The sequence below is a fragment of the Chelonia mydas genome, chromosome 4, assembly GCF_015237465.2.
Source record: "Chelonia mydas isolate rCheMyd1 chromosome 4, rCheMyd1.pri.v2, whole genome shotgun sequence".
Classification (NCBI taxonomy): Eukaryota; Metazoa; Chordata; order Testudines; family Cheloniidae; genus Chelonia; species Chelonia mydas.
Genome location: NC_057852.1, coordinates 51963322 through 51983974, shown reverse-complemented (window position 1 = coordinate 51983974; position 20653 = coordinate 51963322). Strand labels below are relative to the sequence as shown.

Genomic DNA, 20653 nt, shown 5'->3' with positions numbered 1-20653 from the left:
ACAACATTTTTTTAATGTCTTTAGTTGCTCTTAATTCTTTCTTGGCCTGCCTTATTGAATCATAGGACTGGAAGGGACCTTGAGAGGTCATCTACTCCAGTCCCCTGCACTCATGGCAGGACTAAGTATTATCTCTAGACCATCCCTGACAGGAGTTTGTCTAACCTGCTCTTAAAAATCTCCAATGATGGAGATTCCACCACCTCCCTAGGCAATTTTATTCCAGTGCTTAACCACTCTGACAGTTAGGAAGTTTTTCCTAATGTCCAACCTAAACCTCCCTTGCTGCAATTTAAGCCCATTGCTTCTTGTCCTATCCTCAGAAGTTAAGAACAATTCTTCTCCCTTGTCCTTGTAACAACCTTTTATGTACTTGAAAACTGTTCTCATGTCCCCTCTCAGTCTTCTCTTTTCCAGACTAAACAAACCCAATTTTTTCAGTCTTCCCTCATAGGTCATGTTTTCTGGACCGTTAATAATTTTTGTCCCTCTTCTCTGGACTCTCTCCAATTTGTCCACATCTTTCCTGAAATGTGGCACCCAGAACTAGACACGATACTCCAGTTGAGGCCTAATCAGCGCAGAGTAGAGTGGAAGAATTACTTCTCCTGTCTTTCTTGCACCACTCCTGCTAATACATCCCAGAATGATGTTCGCTTTTTTGCAACAGTGTTACACTGTTGACTCACGTTTAGCTTGTGGTCCAAAATGACCCCCACATCTCTTTCTGCAGACTCCTTCCTAGGCAGTTATTTCCCATTTTGTATGTGTGCAACTGATTGTTCCTTCCTAAGTGGAGCACTTTGCATTTGTCCTCATTGAATTTCATCCTATTTTACTTAAGACCATTTCTCCAGTTTGTCCAGATCATTCTGAATTTTAATCCTATCCTCCAAAGCACTTGCAACCCCTCCCAGCGCGGTATCGTCCGCAAACTTTATAAGTGTACTTTCTATGCCATTATCTAAATCATTGATGAAGATATTGAACAGAACTGGACACAGAACTGAACACTGTGGGACCCTACTCATTATGCCCTTCCAGCATGACTGTGAACCACTGATAACTACTCTATGAGAACAGTTTTCCAACCAGTTATGCACCCACCTTATAGTAGCTCCATCGAGGTTGCATGTCCCCAGTTTGTTTATGAGAAAGTCATGTAAGACAGTATCAAAAGCTTTACTAAAGTCAAAATATACCACGTCTACCACTTCCCCACTATCCACAAGTCTTGTTGTTGTGCTTTTATAGGTGACTTGCCAACGTTTATGCTCCTTTTTATTTTCCTCATTAAAATCTGATATCCAATTTTTAAAGGATGCCTTTTTGCCTCTAACCACCTCGTTTACTCTGCTGGTAGGCCAGGGTGGCATTTTCTTGGTCCTCTTACTGTTGTTGTTTTTTTTTAATTTGGGGTATACATTTAGTTTAAGCCTTGATGGTGTTTTAAAATAGTCTCCATGCAGTTTGCAGGCATTTCACCCTTGTGACTGTTCCTTTTAATTTTTAACTAGCTTCCTCATTTTTGTGCAGTTCCCCTTTTTGAAGTTAACTGCTCTTGTGGTAAGTTTCTTTGGCATTTTCCACCCTAGAAAGATGTTAAATTTAATTTATGGTCACTATTACTGATCAGTTCAGCTATATTCACCTCTTGGACTAGATCTTGTGTGCCATTTAGGACTAAATCAAGAATTGCCTCTCCCCTTGTGGGTTCCAGGACTAGCTGCTACAAGAAACGGTCAGTCATTAATGGTGTCTAGAAATGTCATCTGTGCATCCCATCCTGAGATGACACATACCCTGTCAATATGAGGATAATTGAAATCCCCCATTATTATTGTGTTTTCTGCTTTTTTAGCCTCTCTAACCTCCCTGAGCATTTCACATTCACTGTTCCTATCCTGGTCATGTGGTCAGTAGAATATTCCTACTGCTATCCTCTTATTGTTCAAGCAATGAATTTCTATCCATAAAGATTTTATGGTACAATTTGATTCATTTTAAGATTTTTACTTTATTTGACACTATGCTTTTTCACATATAGCACCACTCCCCCATCAGCATGACCTACTCTGTCATTCCTATATATTTTGTACTCTAGTATTATTATGTCCCACTGATCATCATCATTCCACTAAGTTTCCTCAAAGCCTACTCTATCAATATCCTCACTTAATGCCAGGCATTATAGTTTACCATCTTAGTATTTATACTTCTAGCATTTGTATATAAGCACTTGTATCATTCTGTCAATATTCAGTTGCTCACCTTCACATGTTATATTTAAATGGGACTCTTATGTTTCACTGTTTCTCACTCACTCCTACCTATACTTTACCGACTTCTTATTCCATCTAGATGATTACAACATTTTTGGTGTCCCATGTTGGGGTCTAAAGGGTTAATACATACTCACAAGCACCTTGGCAAACAACAATTGTTTTCAAAGTTACTTTAAAACAAAATATTGTTTTTAAAATTCTCATATGTGGCGATCTTGTTCTGAGATAAGCATGCAAAGCAAATTGTTAATTTTTTTTATTTAAAAAAAGATGGCTAATTGTCTTAAATTGTTTTTAAATCTTTTAACAAATGCTTTATTTTTGACTATTACTATTATTATCATTGTTTTATTATTATTTGAGGTTTGTAGTTTCTGTTATTGGTCATAATTTTGAAGGTTAAATGAAAGTTTATTTTTAAGAAGAAGCAAAAGTGGTAAAAATTAAGTCACTTGGCCTACCCCATTCCATTTAAATGTAATGTGTTCAGAATGCATAAAAAAGATTGGTGGTTTTATTTTCATGGACAGTATCTTTCTGTGCTTAACTGACATATGTCTGCTTTTGTTATTACACCACCAGACAAACTGCAGATTTCTTATGCTATATCTATTCTCATAATTAATGTGGGAAATAAAACTAACTTTAAAATGTACACCTCAGTCAAGACTAAAAAAAAAAAATCCTCTCATACTGAGCAACTGAACCTGCATTTAATGTAAAAACAAATCCCACGAATCACTCCCAAGTGGTAGTGAGAATCCATATGAAACTTTAAGAGCCATCTAATCTCACTGTACATTACGGGTCTCACCCACACTACAAAAGCAAACAGAGGGGAAGTCATATGGGAATGTATCTTCCCAGCTCGGCTACCTGCTCACTACGTGACCAGGGTAAGTAAAACTCCCTGGGTCTCAGTTTCCCTGTCATGTATGATAAGACTTAAGCATTTTGTATTGCACTTTCAGAACACGTGGCAAGAAGTGCTAAATATTATTAGTATGGTGTTGGTGAGCCTGCCTACCACAAAAATAATTCCCAACACTGTTCCAGCCAGGCTTTGGCTTGCAATGTAGGCATGACTGAAGCACGGTTTAATTATGTTCCTGAACTATGCTGAAGCCTTTGTGCCCGGTTGTGTGTAGTCCCTGTAGAGGAGCAAGCAAGGCGATTCCCTCTCCCTTGCACAACTGCACAGGAGTGGCACACAATAGCAGACAGTCCCTGTGGTCTATGTGCTTTTAGGAAGCAGGGTGCAGAAAAAGAAGGTAGGGAGGGGCAGGTAGGAGGTGGGGTAATGGCTTCAGCCCATAGAGCAGGGCTGGCACAGTCCAGGGAGCAACCAGCTCCATCCTAATGGAAGGCTCCAAATGACCAACTCACTTAAGGAGCATCCTTGAGCACTTGGCCTTATTCCCCTCTCACTCTGGGTAGGTGAAGTTGATGACATTACACCAGTGTCAAAACAATGGGAGAGGAGACACAGGTCCGCTGACCTTACTGAAGTTGTGCTGGTGTAACTAAAAGGAAGATGAAAAGGAGTACTTGTGGCACCTTAGAGACTAACCAATTCATTTGAGCATAAGCTTTCGTGAGCTACAGCTCACTTCATCGGATGCATCCGATGAAGTGAGCTGTAGCTCACGAAAGCTCATACTCAAATAAAATTGGTTAGTCTCTAAGGTGCCACAAGTACTCCTTTTCTTTTTGCGAATACAGACTAACGCGGCTGTTACTCTGAAACCTAAAAGGAAGATATGGCTTGTGCTATCTAAAAATCAGCTTGTCCTCTGATGCCCTCTGGTGACAGGAACTAATTAGCTGCCATTGCAGGTCAGGCCTAGTGCTATTATTGTATACAGTGGTGTAACACCAGGGACATAACACACATTTAACAGTTTCAGGCAAATACTGATATTTATGGCAAATTAAATTCACTTACAGTAGAACCTCAGCATTATGAACACCTCGGGAATGGAGGTTGTTTGTAACTCTGAACAAAACGTATCATTGTTTTTTTCAAAAGTTTACAACTGAACATTGACTTAATACAGCTTTGAAACTTTACCATGCAGAAGAAAAATGCTGCTTTTAACCATCTTAATTTAAATGAAACAAGCACAGAAACAGTTTCCTTACCTTGTCAAATCTTTTTTTAAACTTTCCTTTATTTTTTAGTAGTTTAGTTTACTGTATTTGGTTTGGGGGTGGGGGGAGGGGGTTTGGGTCTCTGCTGATGCCTGATTGCATACTTCTGGTTCTTAATGAGGTGTGTGGCTGACCGGTCAGTTCATAACTCTGAGGTTCTACTGTATTAAGATTTAATATACATGATCATTTCTGTTGTCTCTCCATGGTGACTACATTATTTCTCTAGTAGTGCAAAATATGCATCCCCTGGAGACAGCACAACTTGGGAATCTCCAATGCTTCTTAGCCTGATACTTTAAGCACTTTATTTCTGATCCTTGATGAGGATGCAGATGAGGAGCGCACAGAGCAACTTTGGGGGAAGAGAGAGTGTCCTTGTGCACAAAGGTGGCTTTAAGCCCTCTCTCGACTCCTCCAGTCCTGGCTCAGCAGTACAATGGCTGGCCCCAAGGGACCATTAGGGCAGGCGGATGTTGCTGAACCAGTGAGGACTACATCTGAGTGTACGGGTTCACCTTCAGAGATCCAAATGCTGGATTGGTGCCTATATTGAGATGTCTCACAAATGAGGGTGCTAAATAGACAAAAAGGGGGAAAGAGAGTAAATCCAAAGGTGACAGTGATAAGTTTGCTTGGTTGGTATTTGGAAAGGAAACGGTCTCCCTAGGAAATGCTTATTTACCTAATTTTCAAAACTGCATACTCAGTACAGATTGCAAAATGTTATAGCTTATCCATTCCCAACTATCTTATGTTAAAATATGCTATGGGACCATCATAATGTTATGGATAGGGCTGATGACAACATGCTGAGTGACGCGTTTGTGAATGATATAGTTGGGGTTTTTTAAATTGAATTGCCAGAACGGTATAGGCAACTGTCTGAAATTTCTTTTACTGAATGTCAGTTTGTAGTTATACAAGCCCAGTGAGCCTGTGCTTTGTTTTTTTAACTCCCTACAGAAAATTAGTATTAACAGTTTTGAAGGAAAAACTTCACAATTCACTCCTATTGAGATTTTTCTCTGCCACGTTTCAGTATGGGAAGAATGTGTTTAGTTATTAACCTATGAGAAATGAAATGTGATGAAAATTGTGGCAGGGCCTTGATTACGGAGGGGCTTGTGGCACTAGTATGATGATTATATAAGCTGCATGTGCATGGAGACCTGCTGTAATTAGTAACTCTGCTTGCTACTGTAAAGCACAAGTACGCACTGCAGCTAAACAGTTGAATTGTGTGTGCAGGCTGCAACATCTCCCACCTCTTCCCCTGCAGTGTGATAGTTGTGCAAAGGGTATAGAATTTCAGAAGCGCACACAAACTTTTTGCACCACCCTCAGTTCTGTGGTGCTCAGATGGGGCTGAGGGGAGCATGTGTGCCTATGTGGATCTACCAACTTTTGACATCCACATAGGGAGGTCAAGGGCTGCAGAAGCTACTCCATCCCAAGGGTTGGAATTAGGGTGACCAGATAGCAAGTGTGAAAAATCAGAACTAGAGGTGGGGGGGTAATAAGCACCTATGTAAGACAAAGCCCTGAATATCATGACTGTCCCTATAAAATTGGGACATCTGGTCACCCTAGCTGGAATAGTTGTTTGGATTGCCTGTGGAAAGGCATCCTCCTCCTTTACCTCAGCAAACATGCCCAAGGTGCCTGCCAGCTACTCATGATAGGTGCTGTGAAGAGCAAGTTGTCCCTGTGTATTCACAGGGTAGCCCTGGCTGGGAGAGAGTGTGGACAGAACATAGGCACTGACTCCGTGGGTGCACCGAGGCTGGAGCACCCATGGGGAAAAATTAGTTGGTGCTCTGCACCCGCCAGCAGCCAAGCTCCCCTCCCCTCCCCTCCACCTCCTCCCCTGAGCGTGCCGCGTCCCCGCTCCTCCGCCTACCTCCCAGTGCTTCCCGCCGCCAAACTGCTGTTTGACAGAGTAACAAGCTCGAGGGGGGGGGGGAAGAGCGGGAATGTGGCACGCTCAGGGGAGGAGGCAGGGAAGAGGCGGGGCCAGGATGGAGATTTGGGGAAGGAGTTGGAATAGGGGAAAGGAGAGGGTGGAGTTGGGGCAGGGACTTTGGGGGAGGGGTTTGAATGGGGGTGGGGCAGGAGTGGAGTCAGGGCGAGGCCGGAGGCAGAGGGGGGACGAGCAGCCACCAATGCCAGCAGAAGTCGTCGCCTATGGGATAGAACACTAAGGAGATGAACTGAATCAGTTCATTTCTCAAGCAACCTGTAGTTAGGGTTCTTATTTATCTAGGTTCTTACCCATCACCACGGTATCCAAATGCTGACTGTCTAAGAGCCTTCCCTTGACAGGACAAGGTGTTGAATCTGCCATGAAGTACAGCTTCCCCCACAGCGAGTGCATATAATGCTCCCTGAACTGGGGTGTAGGGCATTCAAGTCTATTATGTTTGTGTTGTATACCGTATGCATCTTTTCTGTAGCCAGGTACCAAGTTTGCAAAATTATTTTAGACTTTAGAAATATACACTTCTCAACCTCCGTGCTGCTTTTAGTCTCTTTGAGACAAGAGGAAATCCGCCTTAAGACTGAGCTGGTTATAAGAGGTGAGGATTATCTCACCAGACTGCAATGAAAGATAATCTTTTGGAAATGATGGGTGAGACTCTCTGCATAATAAGCAATTACAGTTGATCACAGTCTTTCCAGGAATATTGTGAAGAATGACTTGGTTCCCTCTGAGCAACACTCATACTGTCAGTTTTCCCTGAAGTGTAGTCAAGCTTAGTTCCAAAGTTTGGATCTGGCTCTACACTTCCCGAGTTTGGGAGTGCATGGACGAGGGTTTTGAGGGTTTTGGTTTGGCCAGTGACAGAGAGGGGGGTACTGGAATGGGCTAACTACTCTAGAATAAACATTGAAATGAATCTTTGATATAGATAAAACCTAATCAATCTTAAAATAATTGTGTATCTCTGCACTTCTGCTTTGTTCCCAGACATAAATAGGAAGTCCCAAACCACTAGTAATACTTAAGATTTATGGATTCAAGGATCTCAAAGTGCTTTACAAACAATAATTTAGTTTCACAGTAGACTGTGAAAAACTGAGGCATGGAGCAATCATACATTGATTTTCAGAGGTGCTGAGCACTCACGAGTTTGGGTGCACAGATTTCAGTGGAAACTGCAGGTGTGGGACTTTCAAAAGTGGTCGGCACTGGCTACTTCTGCTCAAACTGAAATCCAGTGGTAATAGGAAGAGAGTTAGGCCAATGCCGAGCTCTTTTAAAGTGACCTGCACAAGACTCCAAAGGACATCTGTCACACAGCAAGGAATAAAACCCAGGTCATCTGACACGTAATTCTATACCTTAATTATGAGCGCATCCTTCCTGCTCTCTGTCATAACACTTCCAGTCTAGTTCAAGGCAAAAGAGGTTAAACAACTACATATTTTTATCAAGATCTGTCCCAACCTTTTGAATATTTAAGGCATACCCTGTATTGGTTCAGGAGTATGTCTGTAAACATCTGTTCCTTGTCACTGACGTGACATAGGCACCCTGAATGGAGGGCTTAGTTCAGCAGTGTGTGTTGCCAAAAGGATTAACTCATTAACATGAATAGGAATTATATGTGTAAATCTCTGACCACCAAGATGAGAAGACACTCCTTACAGCAGACATATAGATGCAAAATCCATACACTACATTGGCAGTGTCCTTTTGAAAATGTAAGTATAATTAACAAAATGAAGCAAGTTCTTTTCACCATGCTTGAAACAAGGTAGGAAGTGCTGTTATACCACAATAATAGCTTTAGTTTTCTGCAAATTCCAGGCCTGCATTAATGTTAGCTTTGAGCCAGGGCCGGCTCTAGGTTTTTTGCTGCCCCAAGCAAAAACTTTGCCACTCCAAGAGCGCAACTGCCCAAGCAAGCAAAAAAAAAAAAAAAAAAAGCATGGCCGGAAGAACGCCGCCCCTGGAATTGTGCCGCCCCAGGCGCTTGCTTTGCTGGTGCCTAGAGCCGGTCCTCGTTTGAGCTAATACAATATCAAAGCAGCCCAGGGATTTGCAGAACGGGCATGACCCAGGCAGCAAAAGAGAATTTATGTGCATTGAAGGAGAGAAAAAATGCCAGGGAGCCAGCTTGCCTGGCAAGTAATGCTGATCAGTTAGAAGCCAGACACTGAATGAAGAAGACCTGTGTCAGACTCTGTAGCTCAGAGTGATTAGTGAACACCACAATCTGTTCTTGGAGTCACCCAACCCCTAGCATGAGCAGGGAATGGTGGTGGTGCCAGCCACGCAACCCCATGCTGTAGGAGTCAGTCTTCTTTGGAGACATGTACTGAAAGTAGATCGGTGCCAGTGTGAAGACACCACACTTTGGAAGTCAGTCTACTTTAGAACAGGGACAGAAGATCATATCAACCTGTGGATGCTCTGGCCAACATTTTCAAGGTTGGGTGCTGACAACTTGCAGTACTTGAGCTCTCTAGGATCCTCTCAGTCAGTTCCTTTTGGAATGCAATCAGTGAAGGTGCTGCCTCATGGGGCTGGACACCAAACTTTAGCTGCTGCCATTCCAGCTCTGCCAACAACTTGCTGCATTTCATAGCAACACCAGGAATGCTGTGTTGGCTCTATCCAGAGCCAGGCCCAGTACATTTCTGTTTCTTTCTTAGTCTGCCTGGGTCCATTTCAGCACTCCAGGGAAAGTGGCCCTAGAGTAGCAGGATCTTTCAAAGCCTATTGGTGCTGTAGGACATGCTCCCTCAGCTCATTGTGCAGTAGCCATTCAACATCTTCTCCACTATGCACCACACATACTTCTTCTCTATTTGGAGAAATTATTATTATTGTTCAATATTAATTATGGTAGTCCCCCGCCCGAGGCTCCAGTCAGGATCAGTGTCTCATTGTGCTACAGACATGTAGAATTACACAATTTCTTCCCCCAAAGAACTTAAATTAAGTGATGTGTGAAGGGTGGGGTTAGAGAGATACAATCAAATATAGACTGTGTGTGTATAAAACACTTGATATTTTATTACTATCAATAAAGCAAGTGCCAACTACCTCCATCTGTTCCTCAATTGAGCTATCATTAATTGCCTGATTTCTTTAACTCCTTGTGCCAGAGGTGGGTTTTGAGGAGGGAGATGAAGGAGGTGAGCATGTAAAGATACTGATATAGATATTAAACTTTTCATGTTATTCATTACTGCTTTCTAATGAGCTGCCATTGTGTTGTTTGTGACAGTATTGGGTATCCATTTCTACTCTGAGATACTCTTCAAACTGCAGTCTTTAAGACCCTGATCGTGTATTGTGATCCACCCTTGAGGACAGCTGCACAGTGGCTTCAGTGGGGGGGCTCTGTCTGTATGCTGCAGTCCATCTATGTGGACCACAGTGCAAGAGTGGGGCCCAAGAGTGTTAAAGCTGTATGAAAGATTGATTTTTAAAGTGATAGGATGTCACAGGAGTACTGTTTACCCAGCCGTGTCCCTGCACTATTTGGTCGTTCTGGTTTTTAAGGCACCTTTTATGGCTATGTTTCTGTACAACCTCAAGGAGGAGCTGTTATTTTTTATTTGGAAAGTATGTGCATTTCCTGCTTTGTTTCCCAGCTGGCTCATGTGGAGGAAATAACTGGGAAGGTTCTAGACAGGTAAGCTATTGACGGATGATCAGTATGTATGATGAAGCAGAGATGTGCTCAACAACAGCTGCCTCAAAACTCAGAGCTAGGACAGTTTCTCTGTACTAGCAACTGGAGACTCAGCTGTGGGAATCTGATATGACGATACAGTCAAAGAAGCATAATTACAGATAAGGAATAGGCCCTGATTCCTGCTGCCTCTTGCAAACAGTGTAGATGTATTTATTATTTAAAATAGTGTAAGATCCCAGATATGATGTTGCTTGGCACCAAATAAGTAAATTAAGCTTCAATTTGGGTGTTACCACGTGACCCTCTACACACACAGGTGGGAAAATAGAAATCTGAAACTCAATTGCCAGGACATTAATTTTTATTAACAATTTTTTTCAAAATGTTTCAGAAAAAAGGAGAGACAAACTCTTTTATGCTGAGCTAGTCATACCTTTTTAGATACCTGCCCAGCCTCACGTGTTATAGCAGCTTGGGCTCATTTCAAACTGACACAGGTTATGTAACTGAAATCAAAGCCTCATGGTAACATAAAATGTCAGACTTTGCAATGTGATGCAGAATAACACAACAAATAATATAACTAAGGCTTTTGAAAGCAAAGCATTCCATTGAGCACAAATGCCTTCCAATAGAGAAATGACAAATCCATAGACGTACCTCTTGGAAAATCTTCCTGTAAGCTGGTGGCAATGGGTGATGATTCCCTTTCACTGGGTGACTGAAATTAATCCTCACTCTCAGCCGTGCAAAGAGCAGCAAGGACTTTTTTAAAAAGACCACTTTTGAACCTGGGCTTTCTTCCTTTGCTGGCTCTGACACTGGCCAAAGCTTACAGCACAGCCCTATCCCTCTACATCCTAGTGCACAGGCCTGACCACAGAGGTTTCTGAAGTCCCAGATGGAGTCTGAAAGAGGGTTTTTAGCTGGGATTCCTCTCTAACAAATTGTACACCGGACTGGACTGATACTCTACCTGCAGTACTATCACTCAGTGATCCAAGCTTGACATTTCTGTCACAGGTTAGGAGGGAATGGGAATTTTGCAGAGAGAGGCAACACCTTAAAGGTGACCTGCAAAGGAGAAAAATGGATTTGTGCCCTTTCTTGCTTCTTTTATGATGTAAATATTATGCCTAAAATATTTTTTTTCTGGAAAGAGGGATTTGAGTGAAGAGCGATTAGTGTCTTGGTGGACCAATCCTAAGAGGTCATCTCATACACAGGAGCAAGTTGGCAATTTAGCCATCCTAAAATCAAGTCAATAAAACCTTTATACCACATCACTATATATTCTCTCTCTACAGAGAGAGAATCACATACTAATTATAGTGGAAGTGCTGCACTACATTTAAAGAGCTGAAAAAAAGTTCAAATGTTTCCTTGTTTCCCTATTATTCAGTTTATTTTTGATGAAAACTTGTCATAATAGGAACATACCTCCAGCCAGGAAATGAAGTAATAGCTCTAACTGGCAAAGTAGCAGTTTTCCATAAACCATGTGTCAAAAGCATGACTGCCATAAAGCTTGTAACTTAAGCAGCTGGAGGGGTAAATTTGTTTTTAAAATACCAGATAATATTTTTTGGTGGTGTAATCTCTCAATACATTTATAACTCTAACGTGTTTATCTTTTTTATGAGTCTTGAAAGATGATAGGCTAACAGATCAAATACAACCTCTCTAGAGGTACACATTCCTTGCGCTTTATTGCATAAAATAATTTGCAGTGTTTCTCTGTTTTGAACCCTGAGATCAAAAGCTTTGCTACAGCCAGGCAAATAAAATAATACACGACATGAGACCATAGGAAAGAATATCTTTTACTAGAGATGAATTCAAGGTCTTGGCAGGAAGAATCTCTAAGGCATTCAGGTTTTTCTATAGAATCAATCACCATGGTATTTGTGACACAATGTCCTATCTGCTCTCCTCTTTTACTGCCTGAAAGCAAACAGAGGATTGAGCTCTGCAAGGTAGGAATTGCTGAGTTCCATTTCTGATTCCACCATTAAACAGCTCAAGTGGACTTGGGCACTCAGTGGGTTCAGGGATTTTTGTGTGGGGAGGGGCCAGGGAGGAAAGATGTGCATAGTTAATGCCCAGAACCATAGGATGTTCGCTCAGGAGTTAATACAGGCTAAGCCTAATGTTCCCTCTGTGTTGGGAAAGCCCCTACTAAAAAAGTCTTGGACCTCTGGTAACATGGAATCAGGGAAATCTGCCGTTCCAGAGTCGGGGTGGAGGCATAGGGCCTCTGTGCAGGGAATCCCTGGAGATACTGAGGACCTGGAGAGGAGGCATACTCCACCACTCCAATTGAATGATTTGAAGGAAACCCGCCCCCCCCTTTTTGGGGGGGGCTCCTAATCTTGATTAAAGTAGGCCAAACTATGAGTACATATTCAGAAAGTGACCTGCAGCATAAGCTGACATAACACAGACTAGGTAAAGGCTGGACAAAACACAAGGCTGGGTGTCAGGAGATATAGGCCAAGTTTTCAAAATTAGTTGACTAAAGTTAGATATCTAATTAAAAGTGCCCTGAATTTCTGTGGTGCTGAACACACATTGAAGTCAGTGAGTAGGAACTCAGGGTACCCTGAAAATTAGGCCTCCTTTATGTAATTACCATATATGGATATAAGTACCTAACTTTAGGCACCCAAGTTTTTAAATAAATGTTGATCTTAACTGTTTGCTTCAGTGTTGCCATCTATAAAATTGTAATAATAACTACCTCATTGTGGTGTTTTGAAGTTTGTATTATTTACTAAATGTTTGAAAGTCTAGGAAAGAGCTTGTACTCTGTGTCCAGAAGAAAGCAACTCCTAGATACTGATGACAAGAATTTACAAATAAGACGGGCATTGTTCCATGCTTTGAAGGTTGTTGTTTTTTTTCTTGCTGTGGAAGAGGAGCTGTTCTATAGGCAATAGGGACTTTCTGCAAGAAGCCTCCACATCCCCTCCTAAAACAATACATTGACCCTTAAACACAGCGTTCTCTATATTGCCATGCAGTTAAATTTAACACCTCTAACAATTATTAGACTAAGTGAACGTAAGAGAAATAGTATTCAAATATTATTGTAGTTACAGTTCTGTCCAGAATATCATCCACAGCTGTTTTGTCTGTTCCCCTAACAGAGAACCAGTGAAAAAGACCACACCAAACTGGTCTGTGGGCCACCAGAGATCTTCCTGATGGCCTGCACAACACAAGATTCTAAGTACCAAGGAGTGGGGGATAGGTGCTGGGTAGGGAGATGCATCCAAAAGAGGATCTCTTTACAAAGCGGTCTATTAAATGAAAAATTTGGAGAAGCCCTGAGCTCGAAAACTCTTCTTTAGCATTACCAGATTAAGGTCTTCTAGCAGGTCAAAGGCTACAAAGCAAGAAAGGTTCTGCTTTATTCCTTTGCGGTCATGTAGGGTTCATAGTAATTTGGGGACATCCCTAAAAAAGAATCCAGTGCAGACTCACACCTTCTCTTTGGGACAGTCAGTCCTGCTGTGTGTGTGCAGGGTTCTTTTGGGGAGCCTGCCGATGTGTGCATGCCAGGCCACCACTGTGTGTCTGCCATTTTCTCAGAGTTTGTGCGTGATTCAGTATCTTGCCAGCTCTCACGATTTGTGATATTTGGTGTTTTTCTTAAGGCCCTGGCTACAGGAATCATGTTGTTTCATGAGAATCTCAGCTTTCATTTTTTCTGTAAGATAAGGCTGCTGATGAAACTCACAACTGTGAGCCACATGTCTCCTAAAGCTTCAACTGTTGGAAGACAAAAATAATCTAAAATTGATTTTGTTTTTTAAATCCCATGATTTTTAATCTATCTCCTGATGTTGGGTGCCTTGACTCACCATTGTGGAACACGGGGGGTTGCTGATTCTGCTGGCTGCCCGCGGGCTGGGTGTGGGGGCCTGCCCCGGTGCCGGTTTCGGTGCACTAGGCGGGTGGGTTTCGCCCTGTCTCGGCGCCCACCTCCCGGCGGGGCGGGTCGCGGGTGGGCCTGGCTGTGCGCGCGGCGGGGGTGGGCCTGCCTGGCGGGCCGGGCGCTGCAGGGAGCTGTCAGTCAGGCGGCGGCCCCGGCCCTGCCTGGGTGATGTCAGCGGATCAGCTGCTCTATAACAAAGCGCAGCGAGCCCGGCGCCCGCACAGACGCCGCGGTTGGGGTGCGCGGAGCCGTTCGCTCCGCGGGCTCTAGGGGGAGACAGGGCGGGAGAGCGCGGACAGCCGCCCAGGGCGCCCAGCGGCCCCGGCCATGGACAGCGATGAGGACACGCTGGAGGAGACCGTGGAAGGTAACCGAGCCCCGTCCGGCGGGGTAGCCCGGGTCACCGCGGCTCGCCGCCAGCCCCGCGCTGCCGAGCGGCCGCCCTCCGCCCCCCAGGCACGGCTCTGCCCGCCCCAGCCTGCAGCCGCCGGGGCCCGGAACCTGCTGCAGCCCCTTGGGCCTTACAGCTCCCCCTGGGGTGGGGGCTGGGGGCAAGTTTGGGGGCGGGCAGAGCCGGCCTGCGCAGTGCGAGCGCCCCCCCCTTCCCGCAGCCCAGCCTTGGCGTGCAGGGGCCAGCACGTGGCACGGCTTGGGCCGCGCGCCGCCCCCCCAGCAGCCTCCCAGCCCGGGCCCCGCTGCCCCGTCCTCCAGGCTGGTGCGCTCCCGCTGCTCCGCCTCTCGCTACCGGCTTCGGCCCGACGAGCCGCAGCCGGCCCCCCCCACCATGCGTAAAGAGCAGCGGGGCGGTGGTTCCTTTGTAAGGAGCCGCTTTTTGTTTTCACGACATTTTTTAAAAAAGTGCTTGAAGCAGCTTTTTATAGCGAGGTAAGATCTCTGGTGGGGCAGAAGGTTTCAGATGGTATCTGATGCCTTGGAAAACTTAGCAGTGCCATGGACAAGAACGGTTCGTGCCTGGTTTGTTGCAGGCCTATTTATACTTTTTTTTTTTTTTTTTTTTTTTTGAGAGTAGCCACTCGTTTTTCAGCTAAATAGATCGTTCCTGTTCATAAGTACATGGTGCTGTGTAAATCTTTAGGGTCGGATCCTTCCAATACTTAAGGACCCGAGTAACTACTCAGTGGGACAGGGCTAAGTGAATACAGTTACTTCCATGTTTAAGTGGTTCGAGGTCTGGGCCCCTAGTACTTGGTGTTCTATAGTATGCACTGTCACAATGGTAGTACACACATTTCATTTTAAATATAATTGTCTGATGTTAAGATCTTGGAGGCTTTCTAGAAAGGATCTAGTTTACATGGCAAATTAAGGACCAGATTCTGTTTGGTACTGTATTACAACAGTTTACATCCAGTCAATCTGAATTGACTCCAGTGGAGTTATTCTGTTTTGACACATTTGACCTGAAACAAGAAATAAGTGTATGTGGCATGTACTTGGGGTTTAATTTAAAGTAATTGGATCTGATTCTCTGTAGCCTTGCACCTAGTGTGGTCACTTGCATTCTGATTTGGTAGTGTCTTAACCTGATTTGCACACATTTTGCATTGGTGTAAATGACTAGACAAAGTGCAGGACAACAGAGAATCAGGTCCACATTTTTTTGGAGGATAGTGTATAAAACAATGGCTCAGTGTGCAACTTAAAGACCACCACAGCCAACATTTCCACTCTCATATTTCCCATTTTTGTGTCGTATGGTGTGCGCCAGTTAGTTGCCTGCTTCTGCTTCTGAGGTGACTGCATTTTAGCAGTAGTGTGCCATATTTCTAGTGACCTAAGTTATTTGAGGTCCTTCAGCATGAAAGGCACTATGTAAATATAAAATATTACTGTCCTCCTCCTCCCCACCACACACCCGCTCTCTGCAATATAAAAATTGACATTTTGTCTTGAAGATGCAGGACAAAACTATTAACTTGTGTGTGTGTGTGTATGTGTATATATATATATATATTATATATATGCGCGCGCACACACACACATATATATATATGTGTGTGTGTGTGTGTGTATCACTCTTTGTATTACAGGAGCATCCACAGGCCCAGATGACAGTGCGCTAGTCTCTAAATACCTACACATAGTGAGAGATGGTCCCTACCCTGAAGAGCTTACTGTGTAAAGAGACAAGGGAGACAGAGTGGAAGGTGGAACTGGGGCAGGCAGTGAAAAGCTCAGGGTCACACAGCAGATCAGTAGCACAGCTGGAATAGAATCCAGGTCTCCTGACTCCCGGTCCAGTGCTCTATCCTTGGGCCCTAGTGCCTCCCCAAAGCTAACCACCTGGTTGGCACATTTTTAAGACCAGAGAAGAGTTTTGAGACTGAGATACAGACCTTAAAAAGGAGAAGTTTGTGATGTCAAAGCTATTCCAGAATTTCCTATAGTAGCACAAATGGCATCCCTGTCAGCAACATACATTCCCCTTTTAGGCATTTAGGAATATAGTCAGGATTTGCCTTGTGAAGCTCTTAAGTAAAATTTGCCAGTTGACAATTCCTGGTCACAGCTCCTACTACCAAGAGGAGTCCTAGATACTCTGATATCATGGTTAAGAGCACAATGTTGGAATTTGTGTGGCAGGATACAACTAACTCCCATCAGTCATTGGCAGGTTACTTGTACCTTGTGGCAGGCAAACAGGACCCAGTGTGCATTATCACTTATTGAAGAGGTTACTGAGCTTAGCTTGGCAGCATGGCAGTAGATGTGTGATAGTGTGTGCTGTGCAGCTACTACTAGAATCTGGTCTTATGACATAGATATAATAAGTGATTGGATATTTTAGCAATGGGGGCTATGCAAAACTCATAGATTATATAGGAACTTTAAATTGCAAGGGGGAATAGAGGGGTTTCTGAAAGTGCCGGATACTGTGGATGTGATGTGTAGACCGCCTCTGCCTATACGTGTACCTGTGTAGGAACTTGGTATTATATCCGTGCCAAAAAATACTTGTAAGGGGGCTATTTTTAGTTGTGCTAGGCATGATGATACGGTTCCTGATATCATAGCTAGTTCCTTTGCAGCATTATATGGTTTCATATAATGGCTTATTTCTCTGTGTTTTCGGGTGAGTTTTGAAGGTAACTATTGGTTGGCAGAGGGATTGCTTTTGAGTGACATTAGGGACTTCCTTTTTGCCCTTACCCCAGAGCTAGAACTAGGAATGAGATCGTACCCAGGTCTGTTGCCTCACAATACAGACCACTACTACTAGACCACCAGGCTGGCCTTCATGTGTTTTAGTCTCTTATTAACCCTATTATTATTATTTGTATTGTAGCCTTGTATAAAGGCCTCAGTTAAGGCTGGGGGTCTAGTGTGCTACATGCTTTACAAACCCACAGAAAGACAGGTCACTGCTCTGAAGAGTTTACTATCTAGAGAAGATACAAGAATCTTGATAATGTCCAAATAAGGGAATGAAGCAAAAACTCTCTCTCTCTCTTTTACAAATGGGTAGGGGCAATTGAGGAGGCGAAATGAAGTATTCCATTTTGGTTCCACTGTAATCAGTGAGACTTTTGCGGTTGACTTCAGTAGGAATTGGACTGAATCGTAAGGCCTGGTGTATATTAGAAAAGTTGCACCAGTGTAACTAAGCTTAAAATTGATTTGCCTTAGGTTAAGGCAGGCTGGATTTAATTTTTTTCCCCTTTCACTTCTTCTGATGTAAAAGTAACGTGAGAAGAATTGGACCCTCTCTGTCAGAGGTTCTCAAACTGGGGGTTGGAGACCCCTGATGGGGTTCTGAGGTTATTAGATGGGGGGTCATGAGCTGTCAGCCTCCACCACAACCGCTGCTTTGACTCCAGCATTTATAATGGTGGTAAATATATTAAAAAGTGTTTTTAATTTACAAGGGGGAGTTGCACTCAGAGGCTTGCGATGTGAAAGGGGTCACCAGTACAAAAATTTGAGAGCCACTGTTCTCTGTCATGTCTGAAGTTAGAACTCAAGTTCATGGCTCTCGCTTTGTACGGAGGCCACTAGACTGCAGGTCTCTGTTAAAATCACTGGGAGAATATGCCTCCTACTGCACAAAAATTCTGGCATGTAATGTATGTTTATACAGATTATAATGACAGTTTTAATTGTTTTTGCACTCCAGTAGCATCCTCACCAAACTGAACAAATATTTTGTTGCAGTACAGTGTGCACAGTTTGACTTAACCTGAAAATATTTTCTCCTCGGTACTTTATAACAATCTTGCCCTTCTGTCAGGAATTAGTTTTACTTCCTTACAGTTTGTCTATATGGGAAAGTTAAATCAACATAAACTAAGTTGTGAATTTAAACCCATATAGTTACACTAGTATAACTCGTGAGCACTTTAACTCTGGTATAAGAGGGTTTTGGGTGTTTTTCTTTTTTTTTTTGCTTTTTTTCTGATTTAGTTTGTAAACAGGAAAAAGCCACTCTTATTCCGGAATCAGAGTGTCCACACTGTTATACTGGTGTAACTATAGCACTTTAACTATACTGGTGTAACTAGTAAACAATTTCCTATGTAGACAAACCCTTATTTTCTCTCTCTCTCTCTCTCTCACACACACACACACACACACACACACACACACACACACACACACACACACACACACACACACACACACACACACACACACACACACACACACACACCCCCAATGGGCCAGGAGCTTGCCTTTCTTCTACTGGTTTGGAGAGCAGCATGCTTGCCTGTTTTAAAACATTCTCTCCTACTTACTAGTAATACCTTAGATTATTAAAACCAAAATATTTTTACAATGTAACTTATTTTTCATCGTTCCCACACTCTCACTACCTTTTCTCACTACTCTCAGCTTGAAGATGACATAACCTGCTCTGTTTAGTCAACTTCAGCTTTTTTCAAACTTGCTCATACTTAATTGGACTTCTACTCACAGCAATCCTCTCCTGGACATCTCCTTTCCAACTTAGACTCCATACTCTCTCTGACTCTCTCTGGAGAACCCAGATCTGTGAGTCAGCTTGTTGCCACCTGCCTCCAGCATGATAAAGTTTTCTTTGCCTGTGCCAGCTGGGTGTTACAGAGCTAACACAGCTATCCTGTCAGCAACTCAAGAACTCTCCTCTGGCCTATGCCAGCCCTGCCTTTGCCCTGCAGCTTGACAATATTTACACCCCAGCCCCTGAGTCCCTTCAGAGTGTCCTCCTGTGGTATCCAGCCCCTGATCACTGGATACTTATAGAAATCCCTGATCTTCCATTCCCAAAGGAGCAGTGTACCCCAGTTTACCAGTCTGACCTTAGCCCACTGCTGTATATCACACAACACTTGAATTCAGTTATAGTAAAACAAAAAGGAAACTTATTTAAGAAAGAATAGAGATTTATGTAGAAATAAGTGTGAGTGGTGGAAACAATAAAATGTGAACTAGGGCCTAAATTTATGAATATTACCTATCCTGTCTAGTAAAGTAGATTCTTACCCCGCAAGTCAGTCTTTTGAAGCATTGCTAGCCCCAAGGAGCTAGGACCCAGTCTTTCATCAAGGTGCCTCCTCAGTCAATGGAGGTGGAGTGACTTTCTCCACCCTGTGATATACTGAATCAGTCTCATGGCTTTATTCACAGACAAGGCAATCCCCTCACTGTCCTATCATTTCTTTTAACTTCCAAGTGGTTTTGTTGTTTGTCTTTGGTTTTCCATGGACTGTCCTGGCTTAGTGCAGAGGTGGACAGTTGAACAATACATTACATAATTGGCTGGACAGGGAGGTCTCACAACACTCTCCCACTTGAATGGGCCAGTACCTAACCATATGATTCCCTAGTGATTCACTTCACTCCATAAGGGCATAATTTTCAATGTAGCTACATTAGTTCTTAAATGTTACTTGTACCTGCATCTTGCAATGATTGAATATTTGTAAGTTACAAGCTTTCAGTACAGATATCACATGCTACCTTTTATGGATAAATATAATCGAAGGGTGAATTAGGTGTAGTGAGTTTGTTAGGTCTGAGGCAGGAGTTGCTTGTAAAGAACAGTGAGCCCTTTGTTAGTTGGCACAGACAGTCCTCTGTGTCACTCTCCCTGTAGCAATTGTGGAGTTTAAATAATGAAATAAACCAATGTTAGAGTACCAAGGGACCTATCCATTTGGGTTTGGCTTAAAAGGTAACTTTTTTTGTTTAAATAAAATATTTTTTTAAATTCCTTCCTAAATCCTGAGACCAATGGATGTGTTTTCCCCAATGGACAGGATTATTTGTTATCTTATGGTCCCTTTGTGTGAGCTAGTCTGGGGTGAAAGGTCCATAGGACCAGTATAGGCAGTATTGCCATCCCCAAGTGTTCAAAAATCATGAGTCATGCTCAGCAAAAATCATGAGATTTGCTTTAAAATCATGATTATGTAAAAATAATAGATGTGGTCTTTTTATTTGCCTTCTGCTTTTTGATCTTTTAGGGTGCACTCGGGTCACATTTTAAAACTTTCTCCAGAGCCATGAGGGCTGGCAACTTACTTTTTCTTTAAGAATGAAGGCTGAAATAATCACATATCCCCTTGACTCCAGAAGCTGGTGCTTTAAGAAAACAATAATTATCATGAGACTCATGACAAAAC

General features: G+C 43.1%; 1 protein-coding gene across 2 annotated transcripts in view; it reads left to right on the top strand.

Annotated features, from left to right (window-relative positions):
* The first annotated feature begins 14019 nt into the window (after window positions 1-14019).
* Window positions 14020-20653, top strand: part of SETD7 (SET domain containing 7, histone lysine methyltransferase) — a 33189-nt gene continuing 26555 nt past the window's right edge. The window contains exons 1-2 of one of the 2 annotated variants that reach the window (XM_043545673.1): window positions 14020-14024; window positions 14330-14397. In XM_043545673.1, coding sequence (XP_043401608.1) covers window positions 14358-14397 — 40 coding nt within the window. In that variant the 5' untranslated portion in view covers window positions 14020-14024; window positions 14330-14357. Of the gene's footprint in view, window positions 14025-14114; window positions 14398-20653 lie in introns of those variants that run through there. The other variant, XM_037897232.2, reaches the window with a different exon arrangement.